Source organism: Chiloscyllium plagiosum, unplaced genomic scaffold, assembly GCF_037043375.1.
Source record: "Chiloscyllium plagiosum isolate Xiang-an unplaced genomic scaffold, Cpla_swu_hap1 HiC_scaffold_14, whole genome shotgun sequence".
Lineage (NCBI taxonomy): Eukaryota > Metazoa > Chordata > Chondrichthyes > Orectolobiformes > Hemiscylliidae > Chiloscyllium > Chiloscyllium plagiosum.
Genome location: NW_028270152.1, coordinates 40612957 through 40630553, shown reverse-complemented (window position 1 = coordinate 40630553; position 17597 = coordinate 40612957). Strand labels below are relative to the sequence as shown.

General features: G+C 40.9%; 2 protein-coding genes across 3 annotated transcripts in view; one reads left to right on the top strand and one right to left on the bottom strand.

The window, feature by feature from the left end:
• The window catches only part of LOC122559256 (peroxisomal acyl-coenzyme A oxidase 2), a 37545-nt gene extending 35162 nt beyond the window's left edge, over positions 1–2383 (top strand). The window contains exon 14 of the mRNA XM_087994359.1: positions 2094–2383. Coding sequence (XP_087850485.1) covers positions 2094–2156 — 63 coding nt within the window. The 3' untranslated portion in view covers positions 2157–2383. The remainder of the gene's footprint in view (positions 1–2093) is intronic.
• A 1100-nt stretch (positions 2384–3483) lies between these two features.
• kctd6a (potassium channel tetramerization domain containing 6a) lies at positions 3484–15722 on the bottom strand. Of its 2 annotated transcripts, none has more exons than XM_087994360.1 (2): positions 15630–15722; positions 3484–4606 (listed from the first exon to the last, which is right to left on the bottom strand). In XM_087994360.1, the coding sequence occupies exons 1-2, from the start codon at positions 15705–15707 to the stop codon at positions 3920–3922; spliced, it is 765 nt and encodes a 254-aa protein (XP_087850486.1). In that variant the 5' UTR covers positions 15708–15722; the 3' UTR covers positions 3484–3919. The 2 variants fall into 2 exon arrangements, with proteins under 2 accessions (XP_087850486.1, XP_087850487.1); XM_087994361.1 differs by lacking the exon at positions 15630–15722 and adding an exon at positions 9591–9723.
• Positions 15723–17597: the final 1875 nt, after the last annotated feature.

Below are 17597 nucleotides of genomic sequence, written 5' to 3'. Positions count from 1 at the left end.
GGTTTTGCATCTTGTAATGTTGGTTAACTTCCCTGCTGCTAATGAAATAACATTTTCTGGAGTTTCATTTCCAACATCCTTTTTCTTTCATAATTGTCCTGCATTCTTGTTAGCTAGAGCTGATTATCTTTATGAAAATAAAAATGTAAATGAATAAAGCAATGAATAATATTGAATTGTACCTAGGATCAGTTAGAATGTAGTGATCATAATTTGTCTAACTTAAATGGAAACAGACCTTTCAGTCCATCTTGTCCGTGCCAACCAGTCCCCCAAGAATAGAGATGTGATGGAGGTGTTCAGAATCATGAAGTATCTTGACAGCATGGATAGAGACAAACTGTATCCATTGATTGAGAACCAGAGGACACTTAAGGTGTAGGACAAAAGAAGTAACAATTAACATGAGGAAAGTTTTTAATACACACCTGAGTGGTTAAAATCTGGAATGTGCTACCCAAGTGTGGTAGAGGCAAATCCATCCAAAACATTGCATTCAAAAGAAAACTGCATTATTATTTGAAGAGAAAAGATTTGCTGAGTGGTTCTAGGAAAGTGAAGGTAGTATGAATAGCTAAGTTGTTCTTGCATGAACATGCTGAACTGAATAGCAGCCTAGGAGAAAGTGAGGACTGCAGATGCTGGAGATCAGAGTCGAAGACTGTGGTGCTGGAAAAGCACAGTAGGTCAAGCAGCATCCGAGGAGCAGGAGAGTTGTTTCATCAGGAATCCGCCTCGCTTTCGATTAGAACAGTCCAACATGGAATCAATTTAGGTAAAGGGGCAGTAAAAGAGATTTGGGTGTTCTTGTACACCAGTCAATGAAGGTAAGCATGCAGGTACAGCAGATAGTGAAGAAGGCTAATAGCATGCTGGCCTTCATAACAAGAGGGATTGAGTATAGAAGCAAAGAGGTTCTTCTGCAGCTGTACAAGGCCCTGGTGAGACCACACTGGAGTATTGTGTGCAGTTCTGGTCTCCAAATTTGAAGAAAGACATTCTGGCTATTGAGGGAGTGCAGTGTAGGTTCACGAGGTCAATTCCTGGAATGGCGGGACTACCTTACGCTGAAAGACTGGAGCGACTGGGCTTGTATACCCTTGAGTTTAGAAGACTGAGGGGGGATCTGATTGAGACATATAAGATTATTAAAGGATTGGACACTCTGGCGGCAGGAAACATGTTTCCGCTGATGGGTGAGTGCCGAACCAGAGGACACAGCTTAAAAATACGGGGTAGACCATTTAGGACAGAGTTGAGGAGAAACTTCTTCACCCAGATAGTGGCAGCTGTGTGGAATGCTCTGCCCCTGAGGGTAGTGGAGGCCCAGTCTCTGGATTCATTTAAGAAAGAGTTGGACAGAGCTCTCAAGGATAGTGGAATCAAGGGTTATGGAGATAAGGCAGGAACAGGATGCTGATTAAGGATGATCAGCCATGATCATATTGAATGGCCTACTTCTGCACCTATTGTCTATTGTAACTTTCTGGCTTTGATTTGCTGCTGATTTTAACGGTTAAGACTGTTAACAGTATGGAATACTGATTGTCATAAGTCATTGCAAGATTAATAATGGTCTCCTGTGTAGTAACCATTGATCCTGATTCAAAAGGTTGTTGCAAAAAGAAAAACAGAGGCCAGTCTCCTGTTATATCTTCCAGGCACGTAACACCTGATGTGATTTGCCAGCCTAGAACAGTAAGAGAATCATAAAACACAGTCCACAATTTTTCAATTACATGCAATAGAAATGTAAGATGTTAGGATTAACTCATGGGTCAAAGTACTTTAAGCTTTATTCATACATTTATTGTAAATGTTTGCTGTTGGTTTAGAAGGGTATTGCCAATCTAGAAGGTGTTCAGCTATGAGAGTAGATCTTCCCAAGTGCAGTCAAAGTTCTTACGTATTTAATTCTATAATGTTCTATCAAATTTAGATTTTGTCCTTTAGATTATGTAATGGAAGTAAATGCATTGGTTATGAAATTCCATTGAAATGCAGGGATATTGTTGCAAAGATGGAGCAATTCTTTGCATTTATTGTTGTCAACGTTTGAAAGTAAATAGTTTACTGGATTTTTGTTTTCACAGGTAAACCCTGCATATGAGAAATATCTGAAGCCTCGCTTTCGATTAGCACAGTCCAAGTTGTAACTTTCTGGCTTTGTTTTGCTGCTGAATTTAATGGTTCAGACTACGTTAACAGCATAGAGTATTGATTATCATAAACAATTGCAAATGGCCACTATGACTCTTGACAGCCAGGTTTATTCACAACATTCAAAAATGTTAGTTGTTGAACTAAAGTTCACTTGATTTCTTTTCAAATTTCTAATGAATAACTACTTGTTTTCAGAGAAATTAAAAATCCTTACTCAGTGCCTGATCTATTATACCAATAATTTCAGAAGGCTCAGGATTTGAATGCATTCTTTATGCTGCTTACAACTATAAAACATATTTCTATATCTATTCATTTTACTAACATTAGCCTTATCAGATTTCATTTAATGTATCATATGTTAACTATTAAATAAACCAGAGAGAGTACTGCTTCATTACAACAATTCTCGTGAGAACCAAATAATGTAACATTTAAGGTGTGTGGTCTCCTTTCTCCTACTTTCCCACTAAACTCGCACCTGCAAGTTATACTAATCATGTAAGCATATACAAATTTTTGAAATAGAGAACTCAAGATATCCAATGGATTTAACTCTGTCAAATTTCACTTCAGTTGAAATTCTGATATTCTGTCAGATTCCTGATCAAAATCTCCAGCTAACATGTGGAAAATGAGCTTTCTTTCTCGCACCACTACCTAGGCTACAAACTTGAAATTTAAAACAGCACATCCTAAAACTCAATGCGCAGTGTAATTGCTATGGTTTGTGATCTTTAATTCAGTCATAAAGACAAAGTAATTGTTGAACCATTTGGTTCATGTAGAGAATTAAAATGTCACCTCAACACTTATATTTGTTCAAATATACCACTCAAAACACTTCTTTTGAGAGTTCCATTCGGTTCCCTATGACCAAACTTGTTAAATAAAATTAGTTTGAGTAATGCTGCTTCATCCACTCGGTGATTTTAAAGTAATAAATAGCAGTTTATAATACATCATGCTCAGCAAAATCTTTGGTGCTAAAATATATATTCAGCATCTTTGTTAAACTATGGCTATAATCCAAAGATGTTTACACAAATGTAATATACTTGCTCTGCAGTGCACTCCATTAGATGAACTGGTGCAAAAATTGCCAATTATTGCTTTAAAATAAAACAAGCTAGTTTCTGCTATCAGTTTGGGGTAAGTACACAAGGCTCACTGTGACAAAGGTTTAGCAGATCAGTGCAAAGAAAATGAAGTAAACATTTCTACATACGGTTGCTGCAGAAATATCAACTCAAATCTGATTTTACATCAGTTAAAGATGAACTGTTCAAATGCTGAAAATCGATGATTTTGCAAGGGTCATAAAGTTTAAAAAATCAGCTCGCATTATATTCATTTAAATACACTTTACTAACCAGTTTAAAACTATGTTGGGCAGAGATTTCACAGACGAAAAATGTACAAAGACAATGTTTTGATCTATTCGAACTATTTATTTCATCCATATATGGAGAGAACAGGGAAAAACTACATTTTAATGTACTTGCTTGAAGAAAACAAATCTAGAATATATTGTTAATAAAACATTAAAGGAATATGCATCTTACATTTAATACCTTCTCTCAACAGTATCATTTGGTTACACTATGTATAGGGAATACTTTGCTATTGTACAAAAAGTAACCTTTCAATAGAAGAATTGAAGAACATGGTTACCTGGATATTCAGTTACATTGTGTCATATAGCGTGCCATAACTATCTATTGTGTGGTTATGTCATTTACCACCATAAGGATGGTCAGTCTTCAGTTTTTCGTGCCAGTCTACAAAAAGTCCAGTTGTGTTCCACTGTGTTCTCATTGGCTCTCTCACTCATGTGATGTACCCTTGTCATTCTGATAGTAAAGCCTTGCTTTGCAATGTACTCCATCAGATGAACACGAAGAGACACCTCCTGATGATAATCACAAGGTCCAAATGTGAAGGACACCTGGAAGTCTCTGGTATCCATCATGTGTTTGTTCCATTTTGTGAAATAGTTTGAAATACCCTCCAGCAGTGAGTGAACTTTAGTAGTGATAGTCAGCTGTGTGATTATAACAGCTACTGGATTTGAATATTTGGAAAGTTTGCGGGTGCTAGACAGTTCCACCACCTCCTCAAAGGTATCTAATGGATAAAGGGGCTTGGGATCATTCAGACAGTGAATCAAAGGCTCTATCTGATAAAAATCTGCCTCTTTTCTCAGGAGGTCAATTTCTTTGAAGCCATGAGGTAGCGTCAAAGCTGCAGTCCTTAAAAAATTCAAGATGTATCTGAAGAGAGGTCCATCTCTGTCAATGAAGTAATTTCCTTGAGAGTCTTTGGCAGTGGGGAAATCACCCCTAAACATGACTCCTAACATGGAGTCTGGGTATCTGGTTAGTGTGGATATTGATGTTGAATATAAGTGTCCTCCGACGTTAAGGGTGACCGGATCAGCCATCTGTAATGAGAAAAGGAAATGCAGGCCATGAATTGTTACCATGTAAGGTCTTTTGCCAAAGTTTCTTTACCCATATTACCAAAGTCAGACATATCCATATTGCCCAATTTATGTAAAAACATTTTCAGTAGGTGTTTCATTTGTTTGGTGTCCAAGTGATATTTTTGAAAGAATAAAAATCTCATACAAATGACATTTTAGGTAAAACAGTATGCAAACCAACAATTTTGAAACTCTATCTATGGAAGGCATCAAATTTAAATTAAGTTATTCTTATGTAGATCCAAACACTCGGAATAAAATTTTGTATGTTTTTCTTTTCCAAAGTTCAAATATTGTTGTTGCATGAGTATATTCTCGAGGTAATGTATGTATTTTCTAACTGTGAAAGACATCAAGGAGCCTTAGCATAACTAGGGTCAATGGGATCGGGGAAACTTCCTACTAGTCGCAGTCCTACCTAACACTAAAGGAAATCGTGGTGGTTGTGATCAGTTATCTATGTAGAAATCCCTCAGGCTAGTGGCTTGGGCCTAATCAACTTTGGCTGCTTCAATGAGCTTCCCAGCATCATAATGTCATATGGGAGTTGTGCAATGTTGAACAGAATTCCCAACTCCTCAGATATTACAGCAGACCATGTCAAATGCAGCAAGACCTGGACGATATCCAGGTCAGCTTGGGCTGACGAATGGCAGTAAGATTCACACCACCCAAGTGCCAGACAAACTCCATCTCCAGTAAGAGAGAATCTAACCATTTCCCCATGACACTAACACAACTGAGTCCCTATCAAAATTCTAGGGGTTACTATTGACCCGAAATCGAATTGGATTAGCCACATCAATACTGAAGCTGCAAAAGAAGGTCAGAGATCAAGGGTTCTGTGATGAGTAATTCACCTCCAGACTCCTCAAGCCTGTCCAGCATCTACAAGGCAAAGTCAGAAATGTGATGGATCAATTTCTTGGATGTACACTGTTCCAAAATTCACGAAGTTTGAAACAAGAGAATAAAGTAGCATAACCGAATGGCACCATGTCAACAAACATATTCTCTCCACCACTGACACTTAGTAGTAGCATGTGTACCATCTACAAGACGCACTGCAGAAATTCACCATGTCTTCCCAGCACCTTCCAAACCCTTGACCATTTCCACAAAGAAGGATAATGGCAAAGGCTGCTAACCCTAACCATCACCTGCAATTTCTTCTCTAAGATGCTCATCATCCTGATTTGGAAATATATCACTGGTCCTTGTGTTGCTGAGACAAAATCCTGAAACTTCCTCCCTAATGGTATTATGGAGTGGGGGCACCTGCACCAAATAGATTGCAGACATACTAAAGCTTGTGGAGGTGCTGCCAAGTGTGGAAAGACCACCATCTAAGGTCTTTTGCCAAAGTACAGCAGGCAGGGGTCCATTCAGTTCTTGGATTTTCCCAATGCCTCAGAAATGCCTATAGATTAATTGTAAGAATAGAGAAAGATAAACCCCAATGCTTCCTCTCTGTAAGTAAAGACAATATAGATCTGAACAGCTTTCTAACTGCATGCACAAAAGGTTTATGAATAAAGTATATTTTTTTCAATAAATCTTTTACTAGTTTAGTATCTGATACATATGAATAGTATTTTTGAGGCCCATTCCTGATGAAGGGTTTTTACCTATCAAACAATCAGGTTCAATGTACTGGTTGACCTATTTCCAACTCAGAGTCAAGAGTGTGGTGCTGGAAAAGTACAGCAGGTCAGGCAGCAACCAAAGAGCAGGAGAATCAATTTTCAGGCATAAGTCCTTCATTAAGGATAAAGGGGTTATGACTGAAACATCAATTCTCCTGCTCCTCAGATGCTGCCTGACCTGCTGTGCTTTTCCAGCACCACACTCTTGACTCTACTCTCCAGCATCTGCAGTACTCACGTTCCCCTACAAGGATAGACCAGATCTAAAAGTTGAAGTTCTAAACTGGAGAAAGGCCAATTTTGACAGTATTAGGCAAGAACTTTCAAAAGCTGATTGGGGACAGATGTTCGCAGGTAAAGGGACGGCTGGAAAATAGGAAACCTTCAGAAATGAGATAACGAGAATCCAGGGTGAAAGGAAAGGCTGGTAGGAATAGGGAATGCTGGATGACTAAAGAAATTGAGGGTTTGCTTAAGAAAAAGAAGGAAGCATATATGAGGTGATGACAGGATAGATCGAGTTAATCCTTAGAAGAGTACAAAGGCAGTAGGAGTACACTCGAGGGAAATCAGGAGGGCAAAAAGGGGATATGAAATAGCTTTGGCAAATAGAATTAAGGAGAATCCAAAGGGTTTTTACAAATACATTCAGGATAACTAGGGACAGAATAAGGCCCCCTCAAAGATCAGCAAGGCGGCCTTTGTGTGGAACTGCAGAAAATGGGGGAGATACTAAATGAGTATTTTGCATCAGTATTTACTGCGGAAAGGGATATAGAAGATATAGAAAGTAGCGAAATAGATGGTGACACCTTGCATATTACAGAAGAGGAAGTGCTGGATGTCTTGAAATGCATAAAGGTGGATAAATCCCCAGGACCTGATCAGGTGTACCCTAGAACTCTGTGGAAGCTAGAGAAGTGATTGCTGGGCCTCTTGCTGAGATATTTGTATCATCAATAGTCACAGGTGAGGTGCCAGAAGACTGGAGGTTGGCTAACGTGGTACAACTGTTTAAGAAGGGTAGTAAGAACAAGCCAGGAAACTATAGATCAGTGAGCCTGACGTCGGTGGTGGGAAGTTGGAGGGAATCCTGAGGGACAGGGTGTACATGTATTTGGAAAGGCAAGGACTGATTAGGGATAGTCAAAATGGCTTTGTGCGTGGGATGTCATGTCTCACAAACTTGATTGAGCTTTTTGAAGAAGTAACAAAAGATTGATGAGGGCAGAGCGGTAGATGTGATCTATATGGACTTCAGTAAGACGTTTGACAAGGTTCCCCATGGGAGACTGATTAGCAAGGTTAGATCTCATAGAATAAAGGGAGAACTAGCTATTTGGATACAGAATTGGCTCAAAGGTAGGAGACAGAGGGTGGCAGTGGAGGGTTGTTTTTCAGACTGGAGGCCTATTACCAGTGGAGTGCCACAAGGATCGGTGCTGGGTCCTCTACTTTTTGTCATTTACATAAATGATTTGGATGCGAGCATAAGAGGTACAGTTAGTAAGTTTGCAGATGACACCAAAATTGGAGGTGTAGTGGACAGTGAAAAACGTTACCTCAGATTACAAAAGGATCTTGATCTGATGAGCCAATGGGCCGACAACTGGCAGATGAAGTTTAATTCAGATAAATGCGAGGTTTTGGGAAAGCAAATCTTAGCAGGACATATACACTTAATGGTAAGGTTAAAGAGACCTTGGAGTGCAGGTTGCGGCTGCACAGGACATTGGTTAAGCACTGTTGGAATATTGCGTGCAATTCTGGTCTCTTTGCTACTGGAAAGATGTTGTGAAGGGTTCAGAAAAGATTTACAAGGATGTTGCCAGGGTTGGAGGATTTGACCTATGGGGAGAGGCTGAACAGGCTGGGGCGGTTTTCCCTGGAGCATCGGAGGTTGAGGGGTGACCTTATAGAGATTTACAAAATTATGAAGGGCATGTATAGGATAAATAAACAAAGTATTTTCCCTGGGGTGGGGGAGTCCAGAACTAGAGGACATAGGTTTAGGGTGAAAGGGGAAAAGTATAAAAGGGACCTAAAGGGCATCTTTTTCACACAGAAGGTGGTACGTCTATGGAATGAGCTGCCAGAGGAAGTAGTGGAGGCTGGTACAATTGCAACTTTTAAAGGGCATTTGGATGGGTATATGAATAGGAAGGGTTTGGAGGGATATGGGCCGGGTGCTGGCAGGTGGGACTAGATTGGGTTGGGATATCTGGTCAGCATGGACGGGTTGGACCGAAGGGTTTGTTTCCATGCTGTACATCTCTATGACTCTATAAATCGTTTCTAGCCTAAGTAAAAAAAATCTGCAGATCAGCTGTACGCATTGAGAAAGTCAAACCCCTTTTCTTTTCTGTATGCCAACACTGTATAGATCTGAACTGTTTTATTAACTATGTACATAAATATTATTTTCTATTTTTAAAAAAAAATTGCAGTGATTCGAGAAAGCAAATCACCACTAGCTCAAAAGCAGCCAGGGATGAACAATAATCGATGGCCAAGCCAACTGTGCCAAAACCCAGTAAATGAATAAAGTAGCGCCCAGTTAATTTTTCGCTGTCGACGTCGTTGGGATATCTGGTCAGCATGGACGGGTTGGACCGAAGGGTTTGTTTCTAATCTAATCTAATCTAATAAAGTAGTGCCCAGTTAATTTTTCGCTGTCGACGTCGTTGTAACCAATCAGAACAGTGCAACATCTTATAAATAATATAAATTAGGATGACCCCCCCCCCCCACACAATGTAAAAACAATATGTTCAGGTAAATTCATTAAAATGATTCATGAGCCTTTTTCCTTATTTTAGTTCAACTTTAAATGTGGATGCAATGATATCGAAGCCAACCCATGAAAGACGATAGAATACTAATTATGTATTTGCCCGAAAAAAAGCTAATAGAAAATGAGTGCTGGAGATCAGAGTCGAGAGTGTGGGTGCTGGAAAAGCACAGCAGGTCAAGCAGCATCTGAGGGGCAGGAGAATCAACATTTCGGGCATAAGCCCTTCATTTAAAACAAAAGTCGCCTGGTCGAGGGTAGGTTGAACTATACTCAAATCTCCGCTGCTCTGCGATTCCCAATCTGTTCTCCCTCCACTTGTCCGAACTCACACAACTGTGAGACTGGGCGGCTCAGGCAAGGGGCCGGCCGCCACGCAGCAGCAGCTCCGTCCCCAAAGCCAGCTCCTGGCCGACCACACGCACTCGCCGGGGACACCAATAGCAGGCGCCCTGGTACCCACACACGCCTGCTTGCTTTCGCCGGCCAACCTGCCGGTTCTTACCGCCTGGCTCCAGTCGCCATTATCCATTCGCTCCGGACGCTTTGATCAAAGCTCAACCCTCCGCTCAGCCACGGCTGAATCCGCGCATGCGTGCACGGACAGGCAGATGGCGGGCATGCGTACTAGCTGTCACCATGGCGTGTCACTTTGAGCTGGCACCGCCATCTTTGATAAAGTCAATACGACTTGGATCAAAACGAGGACTTGCTCATGAACGAAGCTGCGGAGACTTCAAGTGGGAAATCCAGAGATACTCAAGGGATTTTCAAGTTTTCAAATATATGCTTGGCATTAAAGTTTAAATACTGCCTCGAACCAGTACTCAAATGATTGAGAAGCCAATTCTTAAAGCATTATTCAGATCAATGTAGACCTGGATTAATATTGAGATAACTAAAGGTAATTTGCCTCAAGCAAACCTTTGGAAACGGATTGAAAATCTGGCCTTTGCGCAAGAAATAATAGTAGTAAATTACATCCGGTCTGGACAAACTGCAACAATTTCGTTCCGATATCCAGGCAATAAACATAATTATCTTCACTACGTTGTAATAATCCTTAAGTGAATGGCTGCGCCTCAAAACACATCGAGAAGTCTACATCACTAAATTACATTTGACAATAACATGATTTTAAAAATCTTTGCGTTTGTACGTGCCCAAGCTAAAACAAAATAATCTACACGAAACATTTTGCAATTATTATCGGTTAAAGAAAGAACAGATGAATTGCTTTAATGAACGACTGGAAGCAGAAATATTGCATTACCGTTATTCTATAGTTGTCTGCTCACCAACAGCAGGCAATATGTACAGTATATCAGCTTCGTGCAATAGAGCAAATGATTTCCTCCCTGTTGCTTTGGTAATCCACTCAACAGAGCGACCAACCAACTAAACCTTAATAAATTATACAATCTTATTTCCTAAAGTGTCAAACCCAAGTATGTAATGTATAAAATATTTAAAATATTGGCAAGTCCAACATGAAAGGTACTTGTAAATTATGACTTCAAGAATAGGTTTGAATATATTACTGGTGCAAGTGCGGTTCTATGCATGTTTATAATTTGGTTGTTTTTTGTATTCATTCATGGGGTGCATGAGTTGCTGGCTAGGGCAGTATTTATTACACATCCTAATTGCTCTGAAGAAGGTGGTAGTGAACTGTCTTCATAAACCACTGCAGTCCATTTGGTGTACTTAGAGTCGAAACGTGTGGCTGCTGGAAAAGCGGAGCAGGTCAGGCAGGATCCGAGAAACAGGAGAGTCCACGTTTCAGGCATAAGCTCTTCAACGGGAATGTGGGTTTCGACGCTGAGAGATAAATAGAAGTGTGGGGATGGGGATGGGGCTGGGGGGAAGATAGCTGGGAAGGTAGATGCAGGTGAGGGGTCATTGTGATAGTTCGGTGGGGAGGGTGGAGCGAATAGATGGAAAGGAAGATGGACAGGTAAAGAGGGCGTTCTTGCTGTAGTAAGAGCCACCAATGTCGCTATGGAGGACATTTCCAGGACTTAGACTCTCCAGTATTGAAGGAGCAATCATATATTTCCCAGACAGGAATGTGAGTGGATTGGAAATGAACTTGAAGGTGGTAGTATTCCCATGTACTTGCTCCCCTTAATGGATTGGAAGGTGCTGTGTGAATTTCTGTGAGTTTTGTAGATAATACACATTGCTGCGACTGAGCATCAACAGGAGTGGAGGTGAAGGAAATGAATTTTGTTGGTGCGATGCTAGTAAAGCAGACTGCTTTGTCCTGCCAGGTGTTAAGCTACTTGAGTGTTGTTGGAGCTGTACCAATCTAAGCAAATAGGGAGTAAATAAGGGAGTGCCTTAATTTGTGCCTTATAGATGGTGAAAGGGCTTTGAGGAATCAGAAGCACCTGCAGGATTCTTAGCTTCCAAACTGTGAGTTTTGAGAAGATTTGTAGCTCAGGTTGAGGTTCTGGGTGTAGGCTTGCTCGCTGAGCTGGAAGGTTCATTTTCAGATGTTTCATCACCATACTAGGTAACACTTTCAGTGAGCCTCTGGATGAACACTGTTGATAAATCCTGCTTTCTATTTACATGTTTGAGTTTCTTTGAGTTGGTGATGTCATTTCCTGTTCTCGAAAGCCTTTATAAAGTCACCCCTCAGCCTCCAAAGCTCTAGGGAAAATAGCTCCTCCTTTTCAACCTCTCCCTATAGCTCAAACCTCCAACCCGACAACATTCTTGTAAATTGTTTCCAACCTTCCAGGTTTAACAACATTCTTCCTAAAGCAGACAGACCAGAATTAAACACAATAGTTCAAAAGTGGCCTAACCCATGTTCTGTAAAGTCATAACATGACAGCCCAGTTCCTATACTTAATGCACTAACAAAAAAAGGCAAGTGTACCAAATACCTTCTTCACTACCTTGTTTAACTGTGACTCCATCTTTAAAGAACTATGAACCTGCACCACAAGATCTCTTTGTATCATCCTATAATATTGTTACTGCATTCCATAGCAGAGACAAGTGATAGGGAAGGGCCGTGATATGTGGGGAAGTGAATTGGCAGCGAGAGCTGGGGATGATTTTTGATGGGTTCCCTCTTTCTTAAGTCAGGTATAATCGAGGGATACCTCCCGTGACCAACTCCACCCTATCCTACACCATGTCAGCAGCTTGCAAACAACCATAAATGGAGCTGAAGGCTCCAAAGGGCCTCTCACATGCTTCTGTATTCAGTATAAAGAATACAAAAACATTCCATTTGTAGCTAAGAATCAAGATGTGGAAGGACGAGAGGAATTTACAAAAGTAAATCACCAAGGAAACAGTACAGAGCATAATGGAGCTGCAGACTAACTAGTCCCCTCATCTTGATGGATTTCATTCCACAGTTTTGAAAGAAGAGGCTAATGACATAGTAGATGTATTGTTGTTAATATTTCAAAGTTCACTAGATTCTGGAAAGTTTCAACAAATTGGAAATTACCAAATATAACCCCTCTCTTCCAGCAAGGAGTGAGGCAATGAAACAGGAAACTGCATGCCAGTTAGTTAGACATCTGTCATGGGGAAACAATTTGAATTGATCATTTAGGTGGTTATAGCTGGGCATTTACAAAAAGTCAAGAGTCAGCATGGTGTTGTGAAAGGGAAATCATGTTTAACCAATTTATTGCACTTCTTTGAAGGAATAACATGTGATGTGGATAAGGGGGAGCCCACCGACATACTGTAATTGAATTTCTAGAATGCATTTGACAAGCTATCACATAAAAGGTTTTTGTGTAAAGTAAAAACATATAGTGTAGGAGCAACATGCGAGCATGGATTGAAGATTAGTTGAGTCACAAAAAACAGAGAATAGGCTTAAATGGAATTTTGTTTCTGATTGACAGGATGAGTTGACTGGAGTACCACAGGGGTACTCCAGCTTCAATGTTTTACAAGTTACATCAATTACTTAAGTGAGGAAAACGAAGAAATGGTAGCTAATTTTTTGTTTGTTGTGAGGATGACATCAGGAGGTTGCAGACGAATATAGATAGGTTGAGTGGCAGACCTATGTTAAGTTAACGTAACCTAAATTAAGTCTGGCAAACAGAGAACAATGTGGGAAAATGTTTAATTTTTCACCTTGGCAGTATTAGAGGTATATATTATTGTTTCAATACTATACAAAAAATTAGAAGATAAACAACAATTTAGACATATCCTGAATTGAAAAGGGTACTACGTGGTCTTATAAAGAATGAATTCAACAACTCAATATGTGCTGTAAGCTACCTGATGCTTACTGAAAATAAATTTTGGAGAGGCCAAGCAAAGAATTCAAGGAGAAAAGAAATCTGGTTTATGACCCTAGATTACACAAAAACATGGTTTTGAAAACAAGGCAGAAGAGTGCCTCTATTATTAATAATTGTCTCATGGCTCTTTCTGTTGTACAGACCTAAAGATCAGTGTTATGACACGGGGTAAACTCTCCTGCTTACTGTAAATCAGCAACACAGAAAAGATTTTTCCTGCGCAGTAATCTGTGAAAGGTCGAGAGGCCAAGAATGATTTAAGGTAAAAATTAACAACTTTATTTCTTGAAGTATAACAGAAAATAATGAAGTAACAACTATTTACAACCCCTCTTTAACCTATCTTTTACCTTCCCTTCTATAATACTAGTCTGATAAACTCCCGATGACAATTTACAAAACAAAACTTCTTATCTCAAAATCAGGCAGCTTTCAGTTTTCTCTGTATTCCGGTCATCTTTTCTTCTTCTTGGGGATTCTGCTTCACAGGTTACTGATCGATAAAGGTACCTTTAAGAGAGTTATTTTTCAGACAGTCTTTACATGCTGGTAGCTTGGCAGTTCTCCTCTCAACTGTCCAATGTTTCCCAGTCTTATACCCCCAAAGCATCGGGTTGTATCATTGGCTTTTAAGATATTCAATAAACTAAATTCAAACTGGATTGGAGTTTGGTATTTTTGGGGATATAACTGATTGGCCTAATTCAAATCTGCTTTGTCATTTCCATGCAACCAGCTCCCCTAGCTACCCCAGTAGCTGGAGCACATGTTACTTTGTATCTTTTTCTGAACAATTGGTGCTGTCAGGTGGTAGCTTATTGATAGCTTTTAACTCTCTTAAAGGTACAGTACACCCGTATCTTCATCACATAATTTTCCAAGTAAATATTACTGGAAACCCGATAAAGTTTCTAAATATAAATATTTCTTATGGCCTTGTGAAATGTGAAAACTGGACTGTGACCTCTTTCCAAAGGGTAAGGTTGATTGTAATCAGAACAGAACATCCTCCATCAGCTGTCAGCAATTTGAATTCTTAAATAGAAAACCCAGCTGACCACAAGGTTATCATATTCTATCCTTCATTTTCAACACTTGGCCAACAGGAATGTTCGTCCCTTTTGCATTTAGTTAAGTATCATCTCTGCAGTGACTGTTGTCTTTTTGTGTTCAATATGTCTGTGTTCGGAATCAATCTAATTAGAGGTTAACCGGTGTTTACCACTTATTTGTAAGCCTAAGATTTATGTTATAATAAATACATTATTTTGAGTTCATCAAAGAAGCCTGGTGTAGCACTGTTTTATTCAGGATAGTAGAACAAAAGAGAAGCATTTGACCATATTGGTGATTGAACTATTCATAAATGATAATCATGCACATTTATACAAATGGTGTAATTCATGGAGTAGTGGGGCTGGATTATTGTCATTTTCCTCCTGTGACAGCCATAATACAGGAAGAATAAAAATGTATATTACCTAAACAGAGAATGGCTGCAAAATTCCAAAATGCAGAGATGTAGGTGTTCTAGCACAGGTCCCAAAAAAATTAGTATCCAAGTACAGCAAATAATTCAGAAAACTAATGGAATGCACATTTTATATCAAGGAAATTATCATGAGGTAAGGATGTTTTGCTTCAGTTATAAACAGGGCATTAATGAGACCATATTTCAAATACTGTGTGCAATTTTGGACTCCTTATTTAAGGAAGGATGTAAATGCATTGAAGTAATTCAGAGTCAGTTTACTAGAATGATACCTGTTTGTCTAATGAAGATGGGTTGGACAGGTTGGCCTTTTTATCACTGGATTTCAAAAGTGACTTGATTACGGTGACTTGATTGAAGTATGCAAGTTCCTGAACAGTCTTGGCAAGCTTGGAAATCATTAGGAAATCATGGGCAGCATGGCGGCTCAGTGGTTGGGGTTAGCACTGCTGCCTCACAGTTCTAGGTGCTTGGGTTCGATTCCCACCTCAGGCGACTGTCTGTGTGAAGTTTGCACATTCTCCCTGTGTCTGGGTGGGTTTCCTCCAGGTGTTCTGGTTTCCTCCCACAGTTCAAAGATGTGCAGATCAGGTGAATTGGCCATGAGAAATTGCCCATAGTGTTCGGTGCATTTGTGAGGGGAAATATAGGTTAGGGGAATGGGTCGGTGTGGACTTGTTGGGCCAAATGGCCTGTTTCCTCACTGTAGTTAATCTAATGTAATCAAACCCTACTTCAATCCAAATTACCCCCTTACCTTTTTAAGTATTCTGTGCTGATGATTCCTGAAGCTGGTGGCTCCAGTTACGAATCCAACAACAAAGTGAATTGGCATGGAAGTCACAAAGCAGTCAGTGTGCTATATTTTGAGATTTAGATGTCCAATGGCAGAGTCCTCCATTTTGACAATTTCTGTGGCAGAGTAAGTAATAACTGGGGTTGTTTGCCAACCGGGTGAGGGAAATAGGGTGCCAAGAAGGTGAGGTGCCACTTGGGTAGTAGGCCAGGCGGGTAGGGTATCAGATAAGTAAATGAGCGACTGATTCCGGCATTAGGAGGTGGTTCATGGCTCAGTTGCTCAGTTCTGGAGAGGTCAGAGTAACTGGTGTGGTGGTCGGATCCAGGGAAGAGTGGAGGCTCAGGGGATGTCAGTTCCGTTCAGGTCGGAAAATGTCAAAAGATCAGTCAGACAGGGAGAGTTGGAGGGAGGGTGACAGTTCTGGGAGCCTTCAGGCTGTGGGCTGTTCAGGTTGGGCGGCACGGTGGCACAGTGGTTAGCACTGCTGCCTCACAGCGCCAGAGACTTGGGTTCAATTCCCGCCTCAGGCAACTGTCTGTGTGGAGTTTGCACATTCTCCCCGTGTTTCCTCCGGGTGCTCCGGTTTCCTCCCACTCTCCAAAAATGTGCAGGTTAGGTGAATTGGCCATGCTAAATTGCCTGTAGTGTTAGGTGAAGGCATAAATGGGTCTGGGTGGGTTGCTGTTTGGAGGGTCGGTATGGACTTGTTGGGCCGAAGGGCCTGTTTCCACACTGTAAGTAATCTAACCTAATGTAAGTAATATAATCTTAATTGTTGGTGTGGTCTAGGAATGAGGGTTGAAAATGTGTTGCTGGAAAAGCACAGCTGGTCAGGCAGCATCCAAGGAGCAGGAGAATCGACATTTTCGGCATGAGCCCTTCTTGAGGAATTTCTGAAGAAGGGCTCATGCCCGAAACGTTGATTCTCCTGCTCCTTGGATGCTACCTGACCTGCTGCACTTTTCCAGCAACACATTTTCAGCTCTGATCTCCAGCATCTGCAGTCCTCACTTTCTCCTCCTAGGAATAAGGGTTGTCAAATCTAGAGGCCCTCTTACTGTTGGTGTGGAAAAGGGCCACAGAGGTGTGAAGCTGGCCAGAGGTGGAGGGTTGTTTCAGTTCTGAGGGCCTCTCAGGTACAAGAGGAGGAATGGCCAGTGTCCAGCTGGGAGTGGGAAATGGTCATGTCCAACAGTGGGTGGGCCATGTGGGTGGTGTCTGGGGGAGGGGCCTGAGACACCACCCACATGGGTGAGGGGTAAGGCCAGGAAGACAGTGCCAGGACACAAACAAACTACTGGGTAAAAATTGAAAAGAACAAGTGCTGGAGATCACAGTGGGTCAGGCAGCATCCGTGAAGAGACAGCAAGCTAACATTTTAAGTCTAGATAAGACTTCTACAGAGCTGAAGTGAAGTGTGGAGGGGGCAGCATTTAGTCTATAGCTTGGGGAATGTCGGATGCTAGTGGAAAAAAGATGTTGAAAGTTCAGATCAAGTGACTGGAATGTGAGAATGGCAGAACAATGTGTCTAACTGCCAGATTTGAAAGGACAGTAACTGCGGGGGGGAGATGGGGGGGTGGCAGTTTGGAGGACACGATAACAAGGTAAAGGAAAGGGAAGTCACAGAATTAGAATTTATAGAATCCCTACAATGTGAAAACAGGCCCTTTGGCCCAACAAGTTCACACCAACCCTCCAAAGAGTAACCCACCCAGACCCATTTCCCCTATCCTATTACTCTACTTTTTCCTTGACATAACCGACACATCCCTGAACACTATGGGCAATTTAGCATGGCCAATTCACCTGCCTGCATATCTTTGGATTGTGGGAGGAACCGGAGCACCTGGAGGAAATCCACGCAAAAAACAGGGAGATGGTGCAAATTCCACGTAGACAATTGACCGAGGCTAGAATCAAACC

What these genes read in the sequence shown, in the direction of transcription:
- kctd6a (XM_087994360.1), bottom strand. Translation starts at nt 15,707, where the DNA reads ATGCCAATTCACTTTGTTGTTGGATTCGTAACTGGAGCCACCAGCTTC. An exon ending in AGCACAGAATACTTAAAAAG is followed by an intron (nt 4,607 to 15,629) that starts GTAAGGGGGTAA and finishes TTCTCATTACAG; the next exon opens with ATGGCTGATCCGGTCACCCT.